A 25,830-nucleotide genomic window follows, 5' to 3' on the forward strand; every position below is an offset into this window, starting at 1 on the left:
CCGCATTTCCCACATTACAACAGTGACAACACTTCAAAAAGTACTTCATTGGTTGTAAAGTGCTTTGGGACGTCTGGTGGTCGAGAAAGTTTCTGTGCAAAGGTTCTATATAAATGCAAGTCTTTATTTCTTTCTATATTGACCAGCTTGATTGTTGTTTTCCTTCCATGGATGACGTGACATCTGCTCCACTCCCAGGTGTCTGCTGCTCTGCAAATATCAGCTGCTTTCTGTGGGTGTGCATTCTTTTCTCTTTCATATTCTGCCTCTGTTTGATCAACTACAATTCTATTTTCAAATGAGGCTGGCTTATGAGGGATCGGCACTCATAAAGCCATGGCCTTTTTTCTTGCAAAGTTATATATTGATTAATGAACGTGAAACTTGGTATTAAATGCATGTCTTTCATACATAATATTGATCGGAGATGTGACATTTTTCAAACTTGTCTATTTAACATCTTTGTTTTCCATTTCTCCTCTCCGTCATCGTACATGAGTGTATTATACACATCAAACACTTCCTGACCTATTGCCTACAGTAAAGTACTGGAATGAATGTTTCCCCCCCCGCCCCCCCCAGGCCCTTTGCTGTTGCATACACTTCCAAGTCCTGTTTCCATTTCTCCATGCTTCCGTGACATTTCCTTTCAGTCTCAAATGATTCTGGAGCTTTAAACCTTCTACTTCCAACCCAGTTTTGATTCCATATAATCTTTTGCCATCTACTTGAACAGCATCTGCAACACCTCTCAAGCTTAAGTCCAAAATGCCATCTCCGCTCTCCAGGCACATGGTGTTTTTATAGCAATCACATCTCTGATCACCTGATGACTCCATTTAACTTAATACACATCATTGCCGGGCTGACTCTTATCCTTTCTACAAAATTATACTTTACGGAAAAAATGCCACAGTGTATTGGAAGTGGTGAACAAAGCTGAGTAAATTCATTTTAATGGTGAGAATATGTCAAGCACCTCAGAGATCTTTTCCATCTGGAGAACATCGCTGTCACTTAAATTATCCAACTACCCATTTAGTATCTAAAAGATGGTGAGGGTAATATGCAGGACAGCAATCTGAGCCACATTGGTATCAACTTAAGATAAAGTGTTGGTCATGGAGAACAAAATAAGATTAAAACTGCAGTAATGAAATATTGCAATCATTTATCAAATTAGATTACATTACAATACTGTGAAAAATACTATTTTAAAATAAGCTAGTGTTTTCTTACGGGTAATAACTGACATTCTGAAATTATCTATGAATTACTAAAAAGATTATAAGAATTATGGAAAATAGATGCAGCATATCGACCCACAGAATGCTATGAAAGTAATCTGTAAAACAAAGCTCCAAAACCCATTTAATTAACCAGGTACAACTCTGTAGATGCATAAATTTTAAAAAAAGTCACAGATTAACATGACTGCTTCGACTTTTTTTGCATTTAATTGAGAAAATATTCACACAAGACCAGTAAGTAAAATGAAATAGATTACATGCTAAAATATACCATTCTTCTGAAATCCTAGCAAAGTTGAAAATTAAAAAACAAGATGGCCACACTCCCTAGCACTTAAAATATTTCTTCCACAGACACAGCCAGTTCTGCCATGAAGTGAGTGTTTCACTTGATGCCAATTGCCGATTACATTTTACGCTTTCATCGTTAGAAATGACACCAACACCACAAGGAAAAATCACAAGACAATAATTCAAGTTCAAATATCACAGTTTAAATTTTTATAGGTATGTTAAGATACAAAAGTCAATTATTGTGAGGAGCAATAAAAGATACTTTCAAAGTTGATGCTGCATTCTCCACATTGTAATAAAAGTTGAATAGTATCAAACACCCAATGTAAAGATGATTCACAATATTTACCTGCATGCATTACGTACAGTAACATGAAAAAACTAGAAAGAGAAAAAACAGGAAAATGAAATAAATTATTCATATTGTCAATGATTTCTCGTCAGAGATTTTACCATGAATGGAACACAGGACCATCGTTTGACCATATGCTTTTTGCTATGTACTGGTATATCAGCACTTAAGTGATAGTCAAATCCTGGTAAGGTTATCTTAACTTCTCAAGTTAAACTGGATCGTAAGATACAGAAGTCTTTGTTGGGCCTTAGTGAGTTTTTGAAAAATCCTTCAGCCTTTTTTAAATAGTTTGATGTGGTTTTGATCAACTATCAGTAAGAATGCTGCAAAGAACAAAAAGCTGTAGTATATTCTTTCGACCTGAAAAGGGCCTGGTAACATATGAAGAGAGGTGGAAAAGGGCCATCAAGCTCACTCTATCCTTTAGCTGATACTTCATGCACCACTCTCCCAATTGCTAATACTGCTAATTCCTCGGGGAGGCAAATAAAACTGAGAAAACCAGATAATAGAGCCAGGGACAGGAGAGGTACAGACAAACCCTCTCAACTCCTGCATACAGCAAAGAGTATAGGAGCCAACTCAAGATAATGGATGTACTGAATCCCACATAAACGCCACAATTTTCAACCCCTTCTGTAGACAGGCTGCTGGAGGGGTGCACTGTAGTGCATATTCCGGTCATACTCCCATAGCCAACCATTCTGGCTAACTGTACAAAGAGCCACAAAGAAGAGTGATATGTCCACTCACTGGAGAGTGAACCTCCTCCCCTCACTACCCCCTCATGCAGCTAAGCGCAACTCTCACACTGCTACTTGTAAAAGAGTGCCCCGCCTCCACCCCTCTGTGGCACCGTGCACCTCTTTCCACAACCAAATGTGGATAAACATCTTTGGGGGGCAGGTGCCAATCTGAATGAGTGACGTCCCATCTCGGTTTAGAATTAATGGTCTGGGAGGCTTTCCTGCTGGCCCATGTGAGCACTAACTCTCACGTAGGAACGCAGACCAACGCAAGAAAGGGAAAGACGTTGAGAGCGGCATCCTGCCTCAAGCCAAGCCAGCACTGATCGAGAGAGCCCGTTGCTGTTTTCTCTCTCCCCTATTCAACCAAACTCCAGGGACCAAAACCAACCAAACGGCCTCAATCCATAAACAGACTTGATCCTGGTTTATGTACAGCCTTGGCACGAAGTCCAAACTACAAACGTATTCTCGAACAACCACCACCATGCAGTAAAAATTTACAATTTCACAGTGTATGTATGTGAAAGTCTGAACTGAAATGATGTCTGTTAATTCTACAATAATATCAATTAGGTTATATGTAGTTAAAAAAGTGTATTTTATATATGTAGCCTTAGCAATTCAAAGGAAAAAGACTTCAGAGGTGGGATAGAAGTTAAAAATTAACCAAGACATTTTTAAAAGCTGAACTTAACTAAAAACCAAGACAAAGCCTTCTGTTCCCCTCTTTGGTCTATTTATTGTGTTTTTTTCTGATATGAAAACAATGTCCATTACGCAATTCTGAAAATATTTATTTAATTTAGATCAACCCTTGATTTTTGATACAATTTAGATAATCTGATATAAAGCTATCCTGTACTGACAATAATACCAGTTGGCCTTTACACTCTGGACTACATTCACCAGGATTTGTGCTTGTAACATGGGGAAACAGAGTACAATGAACTCTGTTCAAAGTGCTGTTATCTTATAATCCTACTCAGTTATGACCAACATGGAAAGCAAATAGAAAGTATAGTTGTATTCTTTGTTAAATTAACATTCAGGAATGATGTGTATTTTAAGATGTTTTTTAAAAAGGTGTAATGCATCCATCGTGGGGCAATAGAGGGTAAATACAAGGTTTTGTTGTTGTTGCATTACATGGTCACCTGTTCCACACAAGGTTAAACTGAAAAGCTGTACCAAGGACTCTGTGTCACAGAAAGTAGAGAGAGTTAAAATGAACCTTTGGCATAACAGATATCTCTTCCTCTTTAAGGAAGGTTGGGTGATCATCAACTATGGAAAGAACACAGTAGATAATGTGTTTTATAGAACAATAACCTGTAGTGCAAGGCTTGTTTACAGAAAATATATGATTAACTGCCAAACATTTTAAAGGCATAAGGAAGTTAACACTTCATGCAGAGTGTAATGTTGCTAGCATTACTCAACATGTTATTGGCCTTAATAACCCACAAAATATTTTCAAACTGGAATGTTTGTTGCTTTGCAAGTTAGTACAATAATAGCAGCCAAACAAGCTTCATGCACGTTAATTGAAATCCATACAAAATTCAGATTCTTATAAAGCATACAAGAATTCATTTTCAAACTGAGTTCTGCACATTCAACATGGTTTTGTTATTATTAATTGCACACATAGATAGTTTTAAAAAAGTCCAAATATTTAAATGTCATTTTTGACACTTAAGGTTTTGTTGATGTGATTTTTAAATGAGGCCCCAAAAATTTCACATTCTATAATGTTTTATCTTGTATACATTTAGTCAGCTTCAAATACCGAGCAGTATGTATCATAGCACTTTAATTAAATAGCCATACATTTTTAATTACAAGAAATGCAACAATTATTAGTGCTGAACAAACACAATGCACTCAACAGAAATCTCCTGAAATTAAAGTCAATGCAAGTGATTACCATTCTTTCTGACAAATAATTTAATATTGCCCTAGTATTCCAATCTTAGAGTTGGACAAATTGCTGCAATTTCATGTTCAATTACCATCACAAAAGAGCCAGGACCCAAGAACCTGCAGGTGAGATTTAGTGTGTTTTATTTAAGTGAATGAAAGAGGCACAGATGTGGACCATTAATTGGTCAATACCGTGAATTATTTTTAGCTTTAATGCAGTGTATTATCACATCAGAAAGGATAAAATATTTTTGGTACCAGTAGTTCATAAGGAAGAAAGCAATAAATGATTAAAGTGAAATTGGTTCATTGCCATTCTACAAACCATTGTAAAGACAGGTTTACTAGAGTGTGTGTACTTTATTTATTAGCCTGCACTTGCAGAGACTACTGGATTGATTTAAAACTTAATCCTTTAAGTGTACCAATTGCAATATCCCCTTTGAAAGATCAATCGAGCATATTCTTTCTCCCGCTCCCTCCCCGCCCTTTCACTAATGGGGATCAGCGCAGAAACTTCAGACCCTTGAGATAACAGCTGCAGCCGAGGATATGATTACCTGCTGTCAATTGTTTTGCCTCTTCTAATAATGTTTTAAACCTTCAGGTGGAATCTTTTGTTTGGGGCTGAACCAACAATGTTAAGAGTCTTTTTTTAAGGTGTGATGCATTTTCTTTCTTTTTCCTGAGATGATATTCGATTGCCAGTAATTTTAATGTTTTTTTATATGCACTCCAGCTTCAATTTTTACCCATTATAGAGGAAGTGGGGCTGATTTTCATGTACTGATGTAAGCCAGTTCTAAATTGTTAACAACTGGTGCAAATCACATACTAACCATTTATGATCAAAAGTAGTGAAGTGCTAACAGCAATGAATTCTCTTGGGTACATTGATTTGCATAATTATATATTGCAAACTTTGATGGGTGCAGGGAGCCACTAATGGTGGGAATGAGAAATTGCAAAGGGATGAGGTCAATTAAAGGTGACATAAATTTCTGAATGGCACCTTCACCCATTAGAAGCGTTTTCCAAGGCTGAAGGGCCAAGGGATTAAGAATTTTCAAGCAAAAGTGAAGGGATATGAAACCAAAGGTGCAGTGTGAGACTGTAGCCAAATATGGAGCAGGTCAGCATCCAACCCTTGTTTGATGGCTGCTAAAGTGGAGGTGGTGCCACATGAGGTGGCTGCAAAGGACAGTGGTCCTCAATGCCACTCCGTGAAATCATCCCAGTAGGTCACTACTGGAGCCTGTCTGCAAGAAGGTGGAGAAAAGTTTCAACCCTATGCTGCATGGTAGCTGCACGTGTTCTTTCAATAGATGACACAGCTCTGCATCTGGTTCTCTGACCACGCAGATCCTACAAAGACAAGGGGTAGATTGTCATCGTGTTGCCCAGGCGTAAAACTAGCACCGTGTATTGTCCGCCCATCACAGAAACCACGCAATTTTTTATTTGCATTTCTAGAATGACTGGCTGATGCATCAGTTTTATGCCTGGGCGGCAAGTTGAAAATCTACCCACAGTTCACAGTCTTTCCCAAGTAGGTATGTCAGAGTCTCCAGATAGCATTGGTGGAATCTTGTTAGGATTAGCCAATCAGATTATGCCAGCTGTTGTTCGCCCTGGCATGTCCTCTTCCATTAAATGCCACTAAATGCATGACCTATGGTGAGGGGGCTGCATCCAAGGGACATTATGGTTATTCAGTCATTCACGTAGCTTTCTTTGGGAATAGGAGCTTCTGTATGCGTATATTAGAAATTGTTTGAAACACACAGCAGTTTGATCAGCATCTAAAAGTGGAAAAGGCAGGTTCATGTTTGGGCATGACTGGTCATCAGAACTCGGTTCCAAGATTTTGTTTTCAATGACACCAACTCATACTCATCCCTTCTGCAGCTATTAAAAATGAAAGTTGTTTATTTCAAATAATTAAATCACAGTTACAGTAATGTAATCCTGCACCTGCTACTGAGCTGCCATGGGGTCAGGGACACCGATAGATGTGATAGTGAGCCAGGTTTATCTTGCGAATGTAGAATGTTTGGGATTATTGACGGTGCATGTTATAAAATGTTTCAGTTCGCACATGAATACGATGGATCTGGGGTTAGATTTACTGCTTCCTGTAAAGTTGGATTAAAGTCCCTGCAATGACTTTTATTTTCTTACTTAAAATATCGGTGATCCTTTCAGGAGAATTCATTTTTGGCTTGGAGCAAGGGGTCAAAGTAGCAGAAATGCATCAAATAAAGTATCAAAAAAATCAAGATTTTCTGGAAGTGTGCCCAGGTTCTATTAGAAAATAATTCTTGTGCCTACACAACAACAGTGGTTGCAATTCAAAAGTAATTTATTGGCTGCAAAGCGCTATGAGATGGCCTGGGTATGTGAAAAGTGCTTTATAAATATGTGTTATTTCTTTATTTATGAGGTTTTTTTTTGGCCTGTCAGCTTTTGTGAGGTTGTGTCAGCTTTTTGGAAGCTGTTGGTCAGCCCAGTTTTCGAAGTGGCATGTACTGTTGGAACTGTTTAGCAGTAGTGCTTGTGCAAGTCTTTAGTAATGGCATGAGGACTGGTAAAATTACATTTCTCTTGCTGCTGAATAAAACAAAGTTTGAGAGCACTGATTGATGGAAATGTTCTTTGTTTTTGCACCAGGCTTGGACGAGGTGCTTGTGGCTCAGGAATAGCACAGATCAGTGCCAATACAAGGAAGCATTGAGCCAAACATGCAGCCTACACTTCAAACTTAAAGCAACAACTTCCAGCCCTACAGACATGATCTAGGGGAGGAGTACAAGGGCAGAATACTTTCTTAGCCATGAACTGGAGAAGAGGAGGTTAAATAGATAAAATCATAAAGACTTTGGCCGCGATTTTATCGGCATTGAGGGGGCGGGTTTGGAGGTGGGTCAAGGGTTAAAATCGTTTTGATTGACGGTGGGTTCCAATCCCGCCATCAATCCGCCTCCAAACAATTTTCCCAAGTGTCGGGTCCCGATTTGCGCATGGACCCGACACCTAGCGGCGGGAAGAGGATTAAAGCCACTTACCTGCCTGTTAACAGGTACTTGATAGTAGTTGACAGGCTCTTTTTCAATTTTGCCGCTTGTTAGTGTTTGCAGCACCTCAATGCTGTCAAACACGGAGAAATGAGCGGTCAAAAAAAAATTGTGCGTGGTCCCTTTAAGAAAACTGGCAGATGACGCGTCATCAAATGACGTCATCTGACCGGCTTCCTCTTAATTGGTGGGCTTAACAAGGTCAATCAATGTAAAATCACGACCACAGGCCGGATGCAGTTGGGGGCAGGACTGGAACCTGGAAACCACCTGACCCGCTCCCAAGCCGCATCCAATGACAAAATCTCGGCCTTTGTGAGCCAAAATCATAGAATTGTACTGCACAGAAGGCGGCTATTTGGCCTATCATGCCTGTGCTGGCTCTTTGAAAAGAGCTATTTAATTAGTCCCACTCATCCATAGCCCTGCAACTATGAACTCCTATTGTTTTTCAGATGGTGAGCTATTAACTACTTTGCTACCACTGACATTTCTCGTCTCCATATATTCAACTCAGGACTTCCACTACTACAGCTGTTAATTGAGAGCTGTCTTGTGTTGTTTATTTCCACTGGAAGTAAGATTCATTAATGACCCATTAATAGTGAAATACTGAATTAAGGAACAATACGGAATTATTTACCCCAGCGCTCGATTTAAACCTGGGGCTCCAATACAGAAGAGCGGTATCTTCAAATTCTAGTGACGAAAAGACGACAATTAAAATGAGAACCATGCTACATTTATTTTGTGTGTGCCATCTTCAGCTTCATTTTAAACTTGTCAATTGTTTTTTTTGGAATATTGACAAACTTCACCTAAAATAGATTTGCTTTCAATAAAGTAATATAACCTATGGAAAATTGGCCACCATTATGGCCATCATTCTCCAGTACTGTATTCCAAAATAATACTAAACGCAAGACAGGATCCATTCCTTTGTGCAACTTCTTTTAGAATTGGGTCACCTGTCTGCAATAGAGAGGATAGCTATATTTAAGTACTCCAGACGTTTTCACTTTTGTAGTAATAAAAATTAAACACCCCAAAAAACAGTAAATAATTTGCTTGGCCTGGGTCACTAAAAGTATCAATCATCAAAAGTGGATAATTCCTGGTGTTACACCAATTATAAAAAGTCATCCAAAGGTACACCTCTGATATTTATCCCAAGTGCTCAGATACACAAATGCATGTAAACATGTACATAAGCCAATATGTAAGCCACAAGATTACCAGGCAAAGTTAGGTATCTGTGAAGAGGCCTAGAGAGAGTTGTTTCTGAAACGAAAAGTGCAAAAGGCCCAACCTTTCTGCGACAGTTGTTTATATCTGCTCTCGAAGAGAACCTCACTTGTCCTGCGCGGAGTTGCAGAGCAAGATTCTCAATGGACACCTGGCATCAATCACTGAGAATAGATCCTGGGAGTTCATTGGTCAATGTGTGCCAGCGCTCAATTTTCTTGTCCTTGCTCTTCAGACAGTCAAACCAGTGCTTTAAACGTTCACCTTTTGCATTAATTCCAAGCGTCACCCCACCTAAACACAACATTTGTAAGGGTTGTTATCCATTTTCTGTGTACTGGAAGACTAACAGCTTTAAAATGATGCACCTTTCTTTTTGCCATACAAGGAAAATAGACTAATTGAATATCTAGTGATCAGAGAAGGTAGAAATAGAAAAATATACAGGATTCATAAACCACATCATTATATTCTTAGAATAAACTAAAATTAAATGATTCCATTCTCCATTTAAGATATGGATATAAAATGACCCTGCAGTTCACAAAGGTTCAATCACCAAAAGACATTTTTCAGATTATATAATTAATATTGTGCTTCAATATTTCAGAACATTTAATTCTAACATTTCTTGCATAGGTTTCATCAGCATTGTCTAGTACCTCTGGTGAGCCACCTGCCTATTATAGGGAAATCACCAATAACTATTGGAAGCAGTCACTGTTAACTAAGGAGACAAATTGTAGAAATCTATATTGTTACCCAGCAGAAAATCTACAAGCTACCAGTACACAAAGCAAGTATTACAAGGATTCAAATCAATGTACAAACAACACCAGACACACAAATACGACATTCAACTTTGCAGGACAGTGTGTATGCGAATCCTGATGCTCCTGCACAGTGTTACAGGGGAAGGAAGGAAGAAACTAGAAAGAAAGGTAGCAAAACAAATGTCTAAAATATTAACTGTCTGTCTGCAGTAAAAACCTTTAAGGGAGAATGATGATTAGAAAACTAAATTAGATGAGTTGAATGGAGAATTGTCTCGCTGAAACTTTAATTAAACATGTGTCTTCAACCCAACATGTTAGTATTTTAATAACTTGTAAAATTTTTTAAAAGTCAAATTCACTTACCAATGAAGTCATTTGATTTTCCAATATCATAATCCCAAACCGTTATTTCCAGAGTTTTTTTAGCCAAATCAGCTTGCTTGATTTCGTAGCAAAATTCCTGTATTAAAAAAAAATCAAAAAAATAGGAGTTTCTAATCTTGTGGTAATTTATCCTGATTGAAATTTAGGGGTATATTCTCATCGTGACCATCTGGGTGATAATCAGGTGGGGCAGATCACCTATCCTTTATAGAACCCGCCGATTTTCATTCAAATGGGATCAATGGACTGAAAATCGGGCGGGTGCTATGAAGGGCGGGAGATCCCCGTTGCCAGATATTGCCCAAGTGGTGAATTTGAAAATCTAACCCCGAGTCTTCTGTCGACTTGATTGCAAGGCTAGTGAATATTTAATAACCCTCTAGTTTAAGCTTCTTTAAAATACAAAACTGATGTTCAGCATATTTTCCTCATTGATTTGTTGCAAGATGGAAATATTCAAACTACCTAATCACGTCTGTGAATTAATACTGGATCCTTTTATCTGCAGTTTGCTAACTATAATTAATATACACTTAAGTACTCATAGAGGGAAATCAATCATGAGAACTTACACTTAAAGAGTACGTTATGCAATGGACTCTACGGCCTCCAACAGTGCAACCCTAATTAACAGATACAACATACTTATCCTTTTCTACATAACAATTAAATTATGCCAAATTGATGCATATTTATTATCTATATCTCAATTTGGAGTATCTGAGTTCTTCTAAACTGCAGTAGGAATCAAGAGGCACTACTTCAAATTATCCTCACAAACAGTTCTGGAACTTCACCAGCTAATGCTCCATTACGGTAATTAAAATCTAACTTCCACCTTGTTAAGAAATAGTATCATCCTAGCCCTTGTGCATTCTCTGATGGTAGTGGTCACAGTGCTATTCATAAACACATCTATCAAGGGATGAAAGGAATCACAGATTGCTAACTGTAAAATTTCATATGTCACCTGTGACAAAAATTATTTAGTCATTTGGAAAATAAATACAAGAAGGGCATTTGAAAATCCTTATTCACTTACTTTGAAAGTCTGTGGGCCTTTTAAAGACCCTCCTGCCTACAGGTCCACCTGAGGCCTCTTTTGCACCAGGTTTTCACGGGTGGGCTGTGTGGGAGCGAAAGTCCATATTACCCGAATACCTCGCTATTCTTTCTGCACAGTCTGAGATCAGCACATGCTGGGTTAAAAGTTAAAACAGCTTTCTGCTGAGCCTGGGTTGCAAGAGGATTTTGGGGAAAGGATGTCTTCAGGGGAAAAGATAATAGTAGGATTAATTCAACCATATTTGAATGCGTCAACTTGATAACTCTGTTTAGGGAGGGGAAGGTTTTATTGCAGCAATTAGAAGAGTTGAGAGCCTGGATTTTTAGTTTGTGTTGTTATGGTGGCGTTTGTATGTACCATGATTTATTGATAAGATGCATGGAAGGTAGTGATCAAAGGGGAAATTTAGTATAAGAAATGTAAGGGAACTCTATTTAGTAGCACACATTGGAATTGGATTGTGTGTGTCTCAAAAACAGCTAGCGCACACTGAAATCATGGAAAGTGTGTCTCTCAGCAGCACTCATACTGATTTGTTTAGTATGAAAAGACCTGAGCTCTCATACTCATGGTATGAGGTTTTAACAAAGACCTGATCCTGCATTACTACAACTGGGTGTGTGTGTAATCTGACGTTTAAAGCAACAACATGAAAAAGAACAAGAATGCAGTCCAACAGGCTGGAAAATAGCCAGGTGCCCTTCTCTGCCTCTTTTACATAGGCTGATGAAGCTCCCACCTGCCATCTTCCCCAGAGCTGACTAGAAGATGGAGTGGGGTCCGAAAACAGTGGGAATCCATTAGAACTGATCTCCACTGGATTTCCCAACTTCTATGGCCCAATTTGGGGCACTACGAAGACAAAAATTGCCCCCATTGTTGTGACAGAGGGAGGTTTACTCTGCATCCGACAGTGCTACCACAACCAAAAGAAATCTGTAAGGTTTGTGGGGAAAAATACTCAAAGAGCACAAGGAAATGTTTACATAATTGGACCATACAATCTTGTTTGCTTCTTCTCAAATTGTATTTTATTGTGTTTTGGTCCATTTTTCTCCCTCCCCTCCTTGAATGTTGTGACTTGTACAGGCGTACTGTTCGACAGGGGCCAGCAGTCCTTCCCTACCTCGCCCAAGTGGTCATTCTTCAGAGACATCCCTTGACAGTGTGTGCTGTTATGCTGTTCCAAGCATGGAACCATCACAACCAAGCCAGACCTCACCAGATTTCCACACTTGCACTTCCCAGAAGAGTCATTGGGCTGAATTTTCATTCTGGAGGTGTGTAGGAGGCGAGACTTCAACTTTTGGGGTTGTAGTCCCGCCTCCATCGAGTTGTGGCCAACCCCCACTCGATTTTCACTTGATTAACCTTGTTGAGCCCAGTGGGCTCAGCAGGCCAATTAAGGGCCACCCAGCAACAGGTGACGTCACAGATTGACATTTCATCTGTCAAGAGCTTTTGACAGATGAAATATCAGCGTTTACAGCTCTTTGAAGCTGTCAAACACTGACAATCTCTACACTAAGTTAATTCCTTCCTCTCAGGCTGATTTAGAGATCTCTCCAGAACAGAAAACTGAATGCTGCAACTTTTGACAGCTCGCGGCCATTCTGCTTTCTGTGCCGGTGAGATGAGGGACTCCCGAGACCTGAAGGAAGGAAGGCTGTAAAGGTAAGTAAAGGTAAGTAAAACTTCTTTAAACACTTTACACACACCAAACACCCTTACCTTTGCACTCATGCACCCATCACTCACCTGAACACCGGACATCTCGAACCCTCCAAGCCCTTCAGCCCGACAGTCCACCTCGCTAACTTGGCGTGGTTTGGAGCCGTCGGGAATCCCACACTTCAGCATTAAAAATAGGGATTAGGCTAAAAACTGCCTGTTAACTACCTGTTAACAGGCAGTTAATTGGCACTAATCCCCTTCCCGCCTCGGGGAGGCGGGTCCCAGCACAGGTCGGGTATCCTCCTCTTTTGAAACTGGCATGGAGGTAGGTTGGGGGCGGGATGGGTTTGTGCCCCCACCACCCCCCCGCGATTTCGAGATTTTAACCCCCCACACGCCTCCAATCCCGCCTCCACGGCCCAATGAAAATCCTGCCTATTGGATAGGAGCAGAAATTAAGTCCCCCCCCCACTCCCAATGTTTCTGTACGCGAACTTTCCCCAAAGAGAATAGGTAGACAAACTGCTCGCAGGCCTCTGTCCAGCTGCTAGGAGTTGCTTGAAAATGAGGAGGGTTGAGTTACCCTTTTTCCTTCAATATTTTTCTGTCAGAAAAATGTGTTACCCAACTTAGTGCTTAGCTGCCCCCAACGGGCAGCTCATGGGGAAGAATGCGACATCAAACATTGCACTCGGTGGTGCAGCATAACTGTGCTCCAATGCATTATGACACTGCTTTGTCACTCTTGGTGCAGTTTTCTGGGAGTTGTTTTTTTTAAGCTAAACATACCATTAACTCTATGTATTTAATAGAAGCTGTAATACCTCATTAAATTCTGGATTAAGGGTTTTCTTTTTGACAGCTGTCTTATGCTTTGATTTCTTGTCTGCATCTGGCTTCAAATATCTGGAAGAAACACATTTAAAAAAAAATTAAGTGGTAGGTGCAGTGTTGTCAAGTCCCATGATACTTCTTCAATGAAGAGCAGGAAAATTCAACCAGTGTCCTGGCCAACATTCATTCCTCAACTGTTACCACCAAAAACAGATTAACTGGTCATTCGCCCTTTTCTAGTTCACATTCTCTGTCTGTCTCCCTCTTTTTGGTTGACATTTAATTTCTCCCATCCTTCCAGTTTACATTCTATTTTCACCCTCCCTTCTGCTTCACACACAGTCTCTCAACGTGGCTCCTGGAAAAGAAGGTCTTGTGTCGCCAACCTGGTTAAATATTTGAGTTGCTAAGTTGGTAGAAGCCCAGTCGATATTGTGCATCTTGATTTTCAATTATCGTTTTGGGACTGGTGGGCAGATTGTGGGGGTTGGATAAGGAACTGGTTGCATTTTTGTAGATAGAGAGTAGTTATTAATAGTGGTGGATCTGCATGGGGACCGGTCACTAGTGGAGATCCACATCGGTGTTAGGACTGTTGCTCTTCACTATCTTTATTAATGATCTAGATGAAGGCATTAGGGGAATAGTCTGCAAGTTCATGAATGATATAAAGATGCATGTGGGTGTAAGGAGATATGAGGGGGCGGTGGGGGGGGGGCGCTGATGTTTGAACATAGATAATTATAGCAAAATGCACTTGGGTAAGGGCCACTCTAAGCATGTACAGGAAACTTTGTGATATCCGGCACTGACGGGACCGGCGTGTTGCCGATCTATCAAAACTGCCGGACATACAAAGTTAATGTTGAAGCATACGAAGGTTTTCATCTCCGTATCTGACAACAAACACTGTTGCTTAGCAACAGCTTCTAAAGAGTCGGCTGTAGCTGAAGCTGTTGCTATAGCTACAGACCTTGCAGTGGCTGACTGGGGAAAAAAAAAAGAACGAGATCTAAAAAAACTTACAGAAAACAGCTCCTGATTTTTGCCGTTAGATCGAGTATTCCGGACATACAACCTCCGGATAAACCAAAGTTTCCTGTACTCACTGTGCAGAGTTGCGTACTCAAGGTAGCTGAGTGGGGGAAGGACCTGGCTTTTATAGTGCATTGCACTCAATGGAAAAAAAATCGGAAATGGAGTAAAGTTGGGTAGCTCTGTTTTGCACTTTGGCCGAAAACAAATTTCACCCCCATTATTCATTCCCTGTGTAAGGCCTTGGTCAAGCCATATTTATAATAACGTGCCCAGTTTTGGTGCCCTCGCATGGTGGATGATATAATGGGCCTGGAAAAGATTTACAGCACAACCACTGGATTGACACCTAGGGGGTGATTTTGCCAATGGGAGTGCGTTGGAGGCGGGACTGCTGCGTGTCGGGTTTTAGTCTCGCCTCCATCAACTTGTGGCCAACCCACGCTATTTTCCCTTGATTGACCTTGTTAAGCCCGCGGGCGGGCTTAGCAGACCAAGTAAGAGGAAGCCGGTTACAGAGAACGTCAGCGTATGACGTTTCATCTGTCAAAAATTTTTGACAGGTAAACAGCTTTGAGAAGCTGTCAAACACTGACATTCTCTGTTTGGTGATTTCTTGTACTCAAGGCTCACCAAACCTATTCTGTGAGCAGAAATCAGATGGGTGTTGCATCGGAGAATGCAGCAGTCATTCTGTCATCTCTGCCATTGAAATGCTGGAGCCTCCGCATCCCCAACGATTAAAGCCTGCAGGAAGAAGCAAAGGTAAGGAAACTTTTTCTATCACTTTTCATTCACCTCACATACTTACCTCTCCACACTTGCACCCATGACGCACCTTCACAGCGCACTTTTGCACCCCTCCGACTCCCGCAGACCCACTGCTCGCCTCGTTGACCCTGCCGGGGTTTCCCGATGTCGGGAAGCCCGCACCTCTGATGGAAAAATGGGAATAATTATCTTAACTGCCTGTTAACTACCTGTTAACAGGCAGTTCAGTGGCTGTAATCCCCTTCCCGCCTCCAGGAGATGGCGCGGGTTGGCTACCCGCCTCCTGGGAAGATGGCACGGAGGCGGGTTGGGGGCGGGATGGAAACCCGCCCCCAGATTCTGCCATTTTCCCAGCAGTCCCACCTCCAAATCCGCCTCCCCAGGGCTGGCAAGATCGCACCCCTAGTTTAAGGGCCCTCAGTTACCATGCTAGGCTTAGAGAGCTGGGGCTTTTGACTCTGGAAGAGTGTAGACTTCAAAGAGATTTGATTGTGGCATTTAAAATAATGAAAGGATTAGACTCAATCCAAGTGGGGAGGTATTCAAATTAGATAGTGTTAGAGAGGACCGGGGACATGAGGATAAGTTACATGCGCACAGAGCTAGGTTAGATGCTAGGAGGGTCACAGAGAGTTGTTGATTCTGGAGCAAGTTGCCAGCATGCACAATGAGTCCAGATTTGCTGCAAGCATTCAAACTAGCTATCACATCTGCACATAGAAGATAAGTGGCTCATTCGGGGATGTATCACACAGTCGCCGTAATCTCCTGGAACTTGTTTGATTGCCTTCAGGCGTCGAAGAGGAATTGCCTTGATTTTTTTCCCTAAACTCGCTTAAGTTTTTTTTCAGCTCTCCCAGGAGGTTGCATGGTTGCCTGGTTGGGAGGAGGCGGATGGAGGTGTGGGTGTGCAGAAGTTACACGTCAAAAAAGGATGGACCAGCTGGTCTTTAGATGTCCCCGTTGTTAGTATGTGGATATGTTCCTCACATTTCTGATTCACACTGTCTTTATCTTCCTCCCATTTCTGGCTCACATTCTTTTTCCTCTTCGTTTCTGGTTCACTCACTCTCTCACTTTCCAGCTTCCTCGTCTCTTCTCATCCCCCCACCCCACCCGCTTCCATTTTCCTTGTCTCTCACTTGCTCCCTCCTGATCAGATGCAGATACAGAGCCGGCAGGCCAGAAAGTGATGGGACCACTTATCAAGAAGACAGGGATTGATTGGGGCCAGCAGAAAGGTAAAACAAGAGAAGTGGGAAGGATCTGGCCAGGGCCACTACAGCAGCACAGTGTACAGTTTAAAACACATCAAACATCCATGGATTGTGTTGAAGGGAAGAACACACCCTGGCTTACATGAACTGCAGACAATCAGAAAGAACACAGGCAGTTCTGACCCTGCCCGCATAATTCAGGTTGAGCTGATTTCTTATCAAAGGGGCACTCACCCAGCATATTGCAAATCCACATTTTAAAGTTGTGAATTCACTAAAAAAAAGTGATGGCAAGCAACGTTCTGGCTAAGCTGCGCAGCCGCAGGAAGTCCCGCGCAGGACGCTCACCAGCTTTTACATGGAAGAATGCGCGGAAATTTGAACGGTTAAAGGGACTGCGCACGAAAACAAAAATGAGAGGCAACATTAACGGCAAGTGGGTTATCGGTTACTTCACTGTGGACCTGACAGTCCCATTTCCACGAGAAAAAAAACACAGGAGAAAAGCATATCCTAATGAAATTACAGGAACATGCTTGGTGAGAATGCCATTTCGTTAGTGGCAACAACAAAAAATCTGCAGCCAATCACAATGATCCTTCAATGCTTCACAGTGTGAATGCCAAAATTCAATAATCCAGCACAGGAGTGCACGATTGTTGGGAGATATGTCTGAACACCAAGAGGGAATGAGCCAATTTAACAATGCATAGTTTCAGAATAAAGGGTCGCGTCCTTTTAGAACTGAGATGAGGAGGAATTTCTTCTCTGAGGGTCATAAATCTGTGGAATTCTCTGCCCCAGAGAGCCGTGGAGGCTGGGTCATTAAACACGTTTAAGGTGGAGATAGACAGATTTTTGCAAGATAAGGGAGTGAAGGGTTATGGGGAGCGGGCGGGGAAGTGGCTTTGAGCCCAAGATCAGCCATGATCTTAATGAATGGCAGAGCAGGCTTGAGGGGGCCAAGTGGCCTATTCCTGCTCTTATTTCTTATGTTCTTATGTAATGGAATAATGTGAGCACATTTTTGGTGGGGGAGGACAGCCCATATGCAAAGAAAGCAGGAGGTCTGGAAAAAGGATCTTGATTTAAAAGAACACAAAGATAGAGCATGAACATTACCATAAAGTAGCAGCAAAGGACGTAGAGGTCACGAGAGAAAATAGTAGTGAAAGATACATGCAAAAAACAGTGCTGGCCGAGAGTAACATTAGCAAGGATATACCAATTACATTTTACAGACCACGATGGGAAAGAGAATGTGCTGCAGCAGAAATTGTCTTAATCCCCACTACTCTTATTTTTAAAAGACAAAACGGTCACATTCCATGCTGAATTTATCATTATCTGTCTACTCTATCAGAACAGGAGTGCATTGTAACAAACAATTCTGGCTGCACTGGAAGTAGAACAGGCACAGCGTACAACCGGTGCTGGGCCCCAAGACATTAAGGAATTCATTCCATAGGAGGAAGCTATGACTGAATTGTTGAGAAAGAATTTAAAAGCTACTGTAATTGAGTAGATTGGAGGAGAAGGCAGGACTAGTGATATATACCATAATTATACATGCCATAATTTGCATAATATATCAGCATGTCTACGCACTCTAATTGTACACTGTAGTGTATGTAACGTTCCACCTTTAAGAGAACTATTTTAAGGGTTGCACTACTTTATCTTGGCTACTGTATACTGTAATACCGGTGGTGACCACACCGGTATATAAGTGCTGTGTAAGGATTTATTGGGCAGATTCGCCCTGACCTTCGAATAGTAAAGTCCTGTTAAAGTTACTCTTGTAGTCTGTGTATTAATTCACCATATAACCCACAGACTTTACAGTGGCGACGAGTTCGATCTTACCCTGCGGCAGCGATACATCCGAAGCAGTTAACGAGCGTCGAGAGGAGGCACCCGCCCTCGTCATTCTGCTGAGAGAAGACTCGAGTCTGCAGAGCAAGAAGGAAGAATTCAGACACGAAGCCTTCCATCAGCAACAGGCAGTGATCGTCCCTTCTGCCACGGTGGTGAGTGAGCCGATCAGCCACGAGAAGCAAGTCGGCCACGTTGACTGTGAGTAGGGGGAAAATAAAAAAAAAGAATGGAGGAAGGGCGGTGAACTCGACCACGGTTGGGGGGGAAAGGAGCCGGACAGAAGTCGGGCCCAGAGGCGCTGAGACTGGGGCAACGTGGGGCACGGAAGCCGCGGTGCAAGCGGGAACGCAGCCGGTGTGAGAGACCGGGCTACCAGCGGGAACGCAGCCGGTGTGAGAGACCGGGCTACAAGCGGGCTGGGAGACGCAACAGTGTCGTGAGACAGCTCGACCGCGACCGGCGAAAGGCCGGGCAGCTACCGAGGCCGCAAGGCGCTGCGACCGGGATCGTAAGGCACGGGAAGAAATAAAAATAAGAAACCGCGGAGAACTCAGCCGCAGCCGGGGGAGGAAAGGACCGGACTGCGAGAGGGCTGGGAGGCGCGATTGGAAGCCGCTGAGGGAGAGACAGAGCCCGAGCGAGCGGGAGAGACAGAGCCGAGCGAGGGAGACCGAGGAGATTCAGCCAGCGGCTGGAACTGTTCGCCGTCAACGGGTTGTCCCCAGCGCCGGTTGCCCTGCCGAGAAAAGGGAACAAAGAACGCACTGAAGCCGACGCGCAGGCTGCGAACCCCGAAAGCCAGCGGTCGTCGCCCGAGGGAAAAGCTTACCCCTCCCGCCAGTAGGCGGAGAAGAAGACAGGAGCGGGAAACCGCCATTTTGAAAGTGGGCGGGGAAGAAGACAAGCACGGGAAACCGCCATTTTTGGAAAAAAAAAAGTTAAAGAAAAATTTCGTTGTTGTTTCTCAGGAAGATTGTGAAGATGCCTAAGCGTGGCAACATCAACAAATTCGATTCTGATGTGGAAGATTGGACCACGTATGTAGAACGCATCGAGATATATTGTAAGGTCAATAAGATAGCAAATTATGATAAAGCTCTAACCTTACTAAACTCAATGGGTGCGAAGACATACGGGTTATTGAAGCATCTTCTATCACCAGCTAAACCGGCGGATCAGTCTTTCGCTAATATTGTTGCTGTCCTGAAGGATCATGTGAACCCCACACCGCTGATGTTAGCGGAACGAGCTAAATTTTACGGGAGAACGCAACTAAAGGAGGAAAGCAACGCAGAGTACCTGGTTGAACTGCGTAGGCTAGCAAAATACTGTCAGTTTGGGGTAAATCTGACAGAGGCACTGAGAGACAAGTTCGTGTGCGGGATGTCGAAGGAAGGAACACAAAAGCGACTGCTCGAAGAGAACGATCTTACACTTGATAAGGCTGTCCTTATTGCAGCATCGCACGAAGCCGCAGCGAGAGGCACGGCGGAAATGCAGCTGAAGACAGCGGTACTCAGTGTGGATCAAATGACTTCGGGTACAACGAAATGTTACCGTTGTGGGAAGACAACACACGACCAGAACCAATGCTGGTTTAAAAACCAGGAATGTAGAAAATGTGGCAAACTTGGTCACATAGCTAAAGTATGCCGGTCAGGAAAGAAGACCAGCAACAATAAGTCACCGCAGAAGAAGTACAGAAAGGTACATAAGGTGACTGTGAAGAGTCCAGATGAACTGAATTCGGATTCAGACCCCAACAGCAAGGAACTGGGTAGTCTGAGGATTCACAATGTGAGTAAAGAAGCTGACCGACAAACTATCTGGGTCACACTGCAGATTGCAAAAGTCCAAGTGAAGATGGAAGTGGACACCGGATCGGCGTTGACGGTCATGAATAAACAAGATTACAAAAAGTTATTCAAACATATTCCCCTACGGGATACGGAGATAGTATTGCAGACATACACGGGGCATAAAGTATACCCCATCGGAAAGATAAAAGTCAAGGTGAGACACAAGGGCAAAGATCACCAAGGAATGGACTTATATGTACTACCCGAGGGAGGTCCACCACTTCTGGGACGGGAGTGGATCAGGAAAATAAAGATAGACTGGCACTCACTAAACACAATGACGGTAGATTTCGGAAAGAAAGATGTCAAACCTGAACGGTTGTCCAGAATATTGGACGAGGCTAAAGAGGTATTCCAGCAGGGACTGGGAACACAGAGGAATTAAGGCAAAAATCAAGATTGCAGAACATGCAAGCCCAAAATTTTTCAAAGCCAGATCGGTACCTTACGCGATACGACCTGCTGTGGAGGCAGAACTGGAAGAGCTTGAACGTGCAGGGGTATGGTCGAAGGTGGACTGGAGTGAGTGGGCCACGCCCATTGTTCCCGTCATGAAGACTTCATCAAGTAACAAGCCAGGGGGACCGGGGAAGGTCCGCATCTGCGGAGACTTCAAGATCACAGTTAATCCGGTGCTTCACACGGTACAATACCCACTTCCGCGGATTGAGGATATCTTTGCTTCATTGTCTGGCGGGAAACACTTCACCAAGATAGACCTGGCACAAGCATATTTACAGATGGAGGTCGAGGAAGAGTCACGCCAGTATCTCACAATCAACACGCACAGAGGCTTGTATCGATATAATAGACTGGTTTTTGGAGTAGCTTCGGCTCCAGCAATTTGGCAGAGGGCCATGGAGCAGGTCTTACAGGGTATTCCAAGCACTCAGTGTTATTTGGACGATATCCTGATTACGGGAGAAGACGAGGAGGAACACCTCACAAATTTGAAACTGGTGCTCACCAGGTTGAAGGAATATGGCCTTCGAGTTAATCGCCAGAAATGTGAGTTCTTCCAGAAACGGATCTCGTACTGCGGTCATGTCATTGACCAAGAGGGGCTGCACAAGTCACCTGACAAGATCGAAGCGGTCGTGAAGGCCCCCGCTCCGGAAAATGTATCACAGTTGAGGTCGTTTCTGGGGTTGATTAATTATTACCATAAGTTTCTGCCAAATCTATCCACGGTGCTGCATCCGCTGAATGCTCTGTTGCGGAAAGTACCATGGAAGTGGAGCGAGGACTGTAAGAAGGCCTTTCGCAGAAGCAAGGCGTTGATTACCTCTGAGGAAGTGTTGGCTCACTTCAACCCAACGCTACCTCTTCGTCTAGCTTGTGATGCTTCCCCTTATGGTATTGGAGCTGTACTCTCACACAAGTTACCAAATGGCTCGGAAAGGCCAGTCGCATTTGCGTCCCGATCATTGACCTCCGCTGAGCGAAATTATGCTCAGATAGATAGGGAGGCTCTCAGCCTTGTGTGGGGTGTAAAGAAATTCAATCATTACCTGCAGGGCAAGAAGTTTACATTGCTGACAGACCACCAGCCGTTGGTGTCCATATTCAACCCTAACAAGGCCGTTTCCACTATGACAGCACAAAGGCTACAGAGGTGGTCCGTTCTACTAGGGGCACACCAATATGACATCGAATACAAAAGGTCCAAACAGCATGGAAATGCTGATGGGTTATCGCGCCTACCATTGCCAGTGGAAGAAGAGGCGACTACAGTGGACCCAGTGGAGATGTTCCACTCAACCATAATGGAATGTCTACCAGTAACAAATTCCATGATCGAAAAGGAAACAAGAAATGACCCGACTCTCTCACGAGTCTACGATTTAACGGTGGAGGGATGGCCAGTACATGGCGAACCAATGCTGCCAGCATTTTCGCACAGAAGAGAACAGCTGTCAGTGTGCCGAGGAACCTTGATGTGTGGATCTAGAGTGTTGATTTCACCCAAACTCCAGCAGAAAGTACTAAAGGAGCTTCACGAGGGGCATCTGGGTGGAGTGAAAATGAAGAACCTAGCCAGAGCGTTTGTGTGGTGGCCAGGTATTGATGGAGACATCGAAGAAATAACCAAGAGCTGTCTAGGATGCCAGAAGGTCCAAAACGCGCCACCACAAGCTCCTCTGCATCCATGGGAGTGGCCCTCATCTCCATGGCAAAGGGTACATATCGACTTTGCTGGTCCATTTATGGACTCAATGTTTTTAATCGCGGTGGATGCACACTCCAAGTGGCCGGAGGTAATAAAAATGTCCTCCACCACCACGGAAAAAACCATCACAGTATTAAGGACCATATTTGCCAGGAATGGGCTGCCGGAACAGCTCTGTTCTGATAATGGACCGCAATTTGTGTCCGAAGAATTCAGGAAGTTCTTAAAAAGCAATGGGGTCAAGCACTATACGTCCGCCCCATACCATCCCGCCACCAATGGATTAGCTGAAAGGTTTGTCCAGACCTTCAAGAAGGCCATAAAGGCCATGGGTAATGAAGACATAAATCTACAACATAAGGTAGATAACTTCTTGTTGGCGTACAGGAATGCAACACATGCGGTCACAAACCAAACTCCCGCCATGATGTTTTTCAATAGAAGAATAAGATGCCGGCTGGATTTGATTAAGCCAAACGTCAGAAGGGACGTAGAGAACCAGCAATTTCAAGGCATGAATGAAAGGCCAACTAGATCCTTTCAGGTAGGTCAACAAGTTTTGGCCCGGGACTACCGTACTGAGAAATGGCAGCCGGGAACTATTGGAAAAAGGCTAGGACCGTTGATGTATACCGTGGACATTGGTGAAAGCATAATAAGGCGCCATGTTGACCAGATCATAGAATCATCCACAAAGGCCCAACCTACTCCACAACTCTATACGTCTAATGTTGAAGCAGAGATACCCAGAGCATCTACCTCCGATCCGGTAATACTGGAATCCGATGAACCTGAAACGGTCCTTCAAGCCGAATCGGCCTTGCCAGAAGAACCTACTACACCACCGAAAACGACTACACCACCGAGGCGTTATCCGGACAGAGTCCGGAAGCCTCCAGAGAGACTGAATCTGTGAACTGTTTCACATAAAGTTGTATATATGTTAAGATGTTATATTAATGGGAATATGTATATATTGTTAACCTAAAAAGGGAGGATTGTAGTGTATGTAACATTCCACCTTTAAGAGAACTATTTTAAGGGTTGCACTACTTTATCTTGGCTACTGTATACTGTAATACCGGTGGTGACCACACCGGTATATAAGTGCTGTGTAAGGATTTATTGGGCAGATTCGCCCTGACCTTCGAATAGTAAAGTCCTGTTAAAGTTACTCTTGTAGTCTGTGTATTAATTCACCATATAACCCACAGACTTTACATACACAAACACATAGGCCCAGATTTTGCTGTGCGCGGCGAAGGAACGGCCGTTCACCTCGTCCACAGACTTTTAGCGGGCTTGTCAGCGGAGACTTCCAATCATCCGCTGTCTGGTGAGTGCGGCGCCCTCTGGCATAAATCGTGCCATTCATGTAGAAATGACTTATGAAATATACTGGGCGGCCTGCTGGTGGCGCTGTCCAGGGAGAGTATAAATACTCGGGCACGGGCCCAGCTTGCTCAGGGACATTTTGTAAACAGGAACTAGTGAAGGATAACTAGACTTCCATGTTGTGAAACAGTCGATTAAAGCCTTGTTTAATACTCTGACCAAGTGCCTAGTAGTTTTCTTATGTCACCCTCCACAGGCGATCTGTGGTCTCTGTGAGCAGGACAACATCTGGATTTCCACATTGAACTGCGCATGTGTGGATGCCAGAGATTGTTGTCAGTTTTGCCCATTAGTAACGGTGAGCGCCGACAGCCTCGCTGTTATTAGTACACCAAAATCCGGGCCATATTGTGCATGTAATGGCAACACAATACTCAAGTGAATGTGTGCTTATGCCCCCGTAGCACACTACCCCCTCAATTCACAGAGCAAAGAAAACCCGAGCACCAGCCACATTCATTGGGCACCAGTAAACGGCCTCCCTCCAGAAGCATGCACCAACACAGATACACCTACTGCAGGAAAAGGCAGCATAGGGCCAATCATTAAGCACTGGCATTAAATTGATTTTTTCCCTAACTTTTCACTAGTTTTTAAAAATCATTTTTGCAGGCATAGAACTCTTCCATATTCGAATCATCTGTTGAAATTTTCTCACAAAATTCTACCACGCCAGTTTTTTTGCTACGATAGTATATACAGTATATATGTTCAATAATATAGGCTCAATAGTTCTAAACCTCGCGTTACTTGTGATTCAGAATTCCATGACCCTTGGGCCATTTGTTTGAAGTTCTATATTTTAACCAATAAAAGAAAACCTTGAGTAATCTCTTCAGCTTGGAGTTTGCTCTGCTAATGGAACACAGAGCCTACACGTTGCTATAGAAACCAATGCCTGCCTCTCCATAGTGACAAATGTGTTCCTTCACCCTTTGTTGGAACCAGAATCTCAGTCAAAATAACTTCAATACTTCTTTCAAAGTAATTAAGGCAGTTGAAGTATCTATATGCGATATGTCACATTGAAATGCTGATTCTGTTGAATATTCTGCACATAAAGCACTTGTGACTTCCCTGCATGAATTGAGGAGTAATTCTGAAGAGTGAAGCAGAAAGCAGTATTTCATTATGGCCCACCATGCAGACTCGATTTATGTACCTAACTTCCTTGAATTGAGATACCAGCAACCTGCAAATGGTTAGCCGGGGAAGAGAAATCAATCTTGATCTTGAAGAAAAATGGGCAATTGAATACAGCTGAAATAAATGCTCTGCCTCAGAAACATTGGCCGAGAAATTTGGGTCTCCACGGGTGAGTACGCATGGGGTACTCACCCGTAGGCCCAATGGAAGTGCCGGTTTCCTGCATGCACTGCGCATGCGCGGGAAACCGGCACTTCCGTTCCCCTGAAAGAAGGGTTCGAACGCGTGCGCAGGAGAGGCTGCGCGAGCGCATTGAACTTACGTTTTTTTTGCAGGTTTTCCCGGGAGGGTAAGTCTGCAGAAGTTACACATTTAAAAAGCAGTCGTAAGGCCTGCTTTTTACAAGGTAAGTGGTGAATTAATTAAAATTAAAACATTTTTTCCACAGGCTTATTATTTTTAAATACTTTAAAGAAAGGTAAGTTTATTTTTAGCCTCGTTAGAAAATAAAATAATTTTTCCCAAAAATTTAAGTTATGGCTTAAAATAGTTATTTCATGTAATTTATAGTTTATTTAAAAAATGTGATGTTTTTTAAAATTTATTTGAAAATTTAATGATGTTTTGGGGTCGTAGTATTTATAAGTTTTGACAGCTCTTCCTGTCAAACTTATGAATGGAGCATTCCCTGCTCCGATTGGCTCTCCATGGCCCACGTGATCCCAGGGGAAGCTT

At 42.8% G+C, this 25,830-nt stretch overlaps 2 protein-coding genes across 3 annotated transcripts in view; both read right to left on the reverse strand.

The window, feature by feature from the left end:
* Window positions 1-1,154: 1,154 nt before the first annotated feature.
* LOC147102211 (double C2-like domain-containing protein beta) overlaps window positions 1,155-25,830 on the reverse strand; it is a 397,434-nt gene continuing 372,758 nt past the window's right edge. For both annotated transcript variants that reach the window (XM_085964513.1, XM_085964515.1), the window contains 3 exons: window positions 13,615-13,696; window positions 10,030-10,126; window positions 1,155-9,184 (listed from right to left, as the gene is read on the reverse strand). The gene's annotated coding sequence lies outside the window, so the exon portion shown is untranslated. The remainder of the gene's footprint in view (window positions 9,185-10,029; window positions 10,127-13,614; window positions 13,697-25,830) is intronic.
* Window positions 9,048-25,830, reverse strand: part of LOC147102212 (double C2-like domain-containing protein beta) — a 99,914-nt gene continuing 83,131 nt past the window's right edge. Inside the window, exons 5-7 of the mRNA XM_085965102.1 lie at window positions 13,615-13,696; window positions 10,030-10,126; window positions 9,048-9,184 (exon numbers count right to left, since the gene is read on the reverse strand). Coding sequence (XP_085821228.1) covers window positions 9,048-9,184; window positions 10,030-10,126; window positions 13,615-13,696 — 316 coding nt within the window. The remainder of the gene's footprint in view (window positions 9,185-10,029; window positions 10,127-13,614; window positions 13,697-25,830) is intronic.

The sequence above is a fragment of the Somniosus microcephalus genome, chromosome 22, assembly GCF_052327205.1.
Source record: "Somniosus microcephalus isolate GS21.2 chromosome 22, FLI_Smic_1.0, whole genome shotgun sequence".
NCBI lineage: Eukaryota > Metazoa > Chordata > Chondrichthyes > Squaliformes > Somniosidae > Somniosus > Somniosus microcephalus.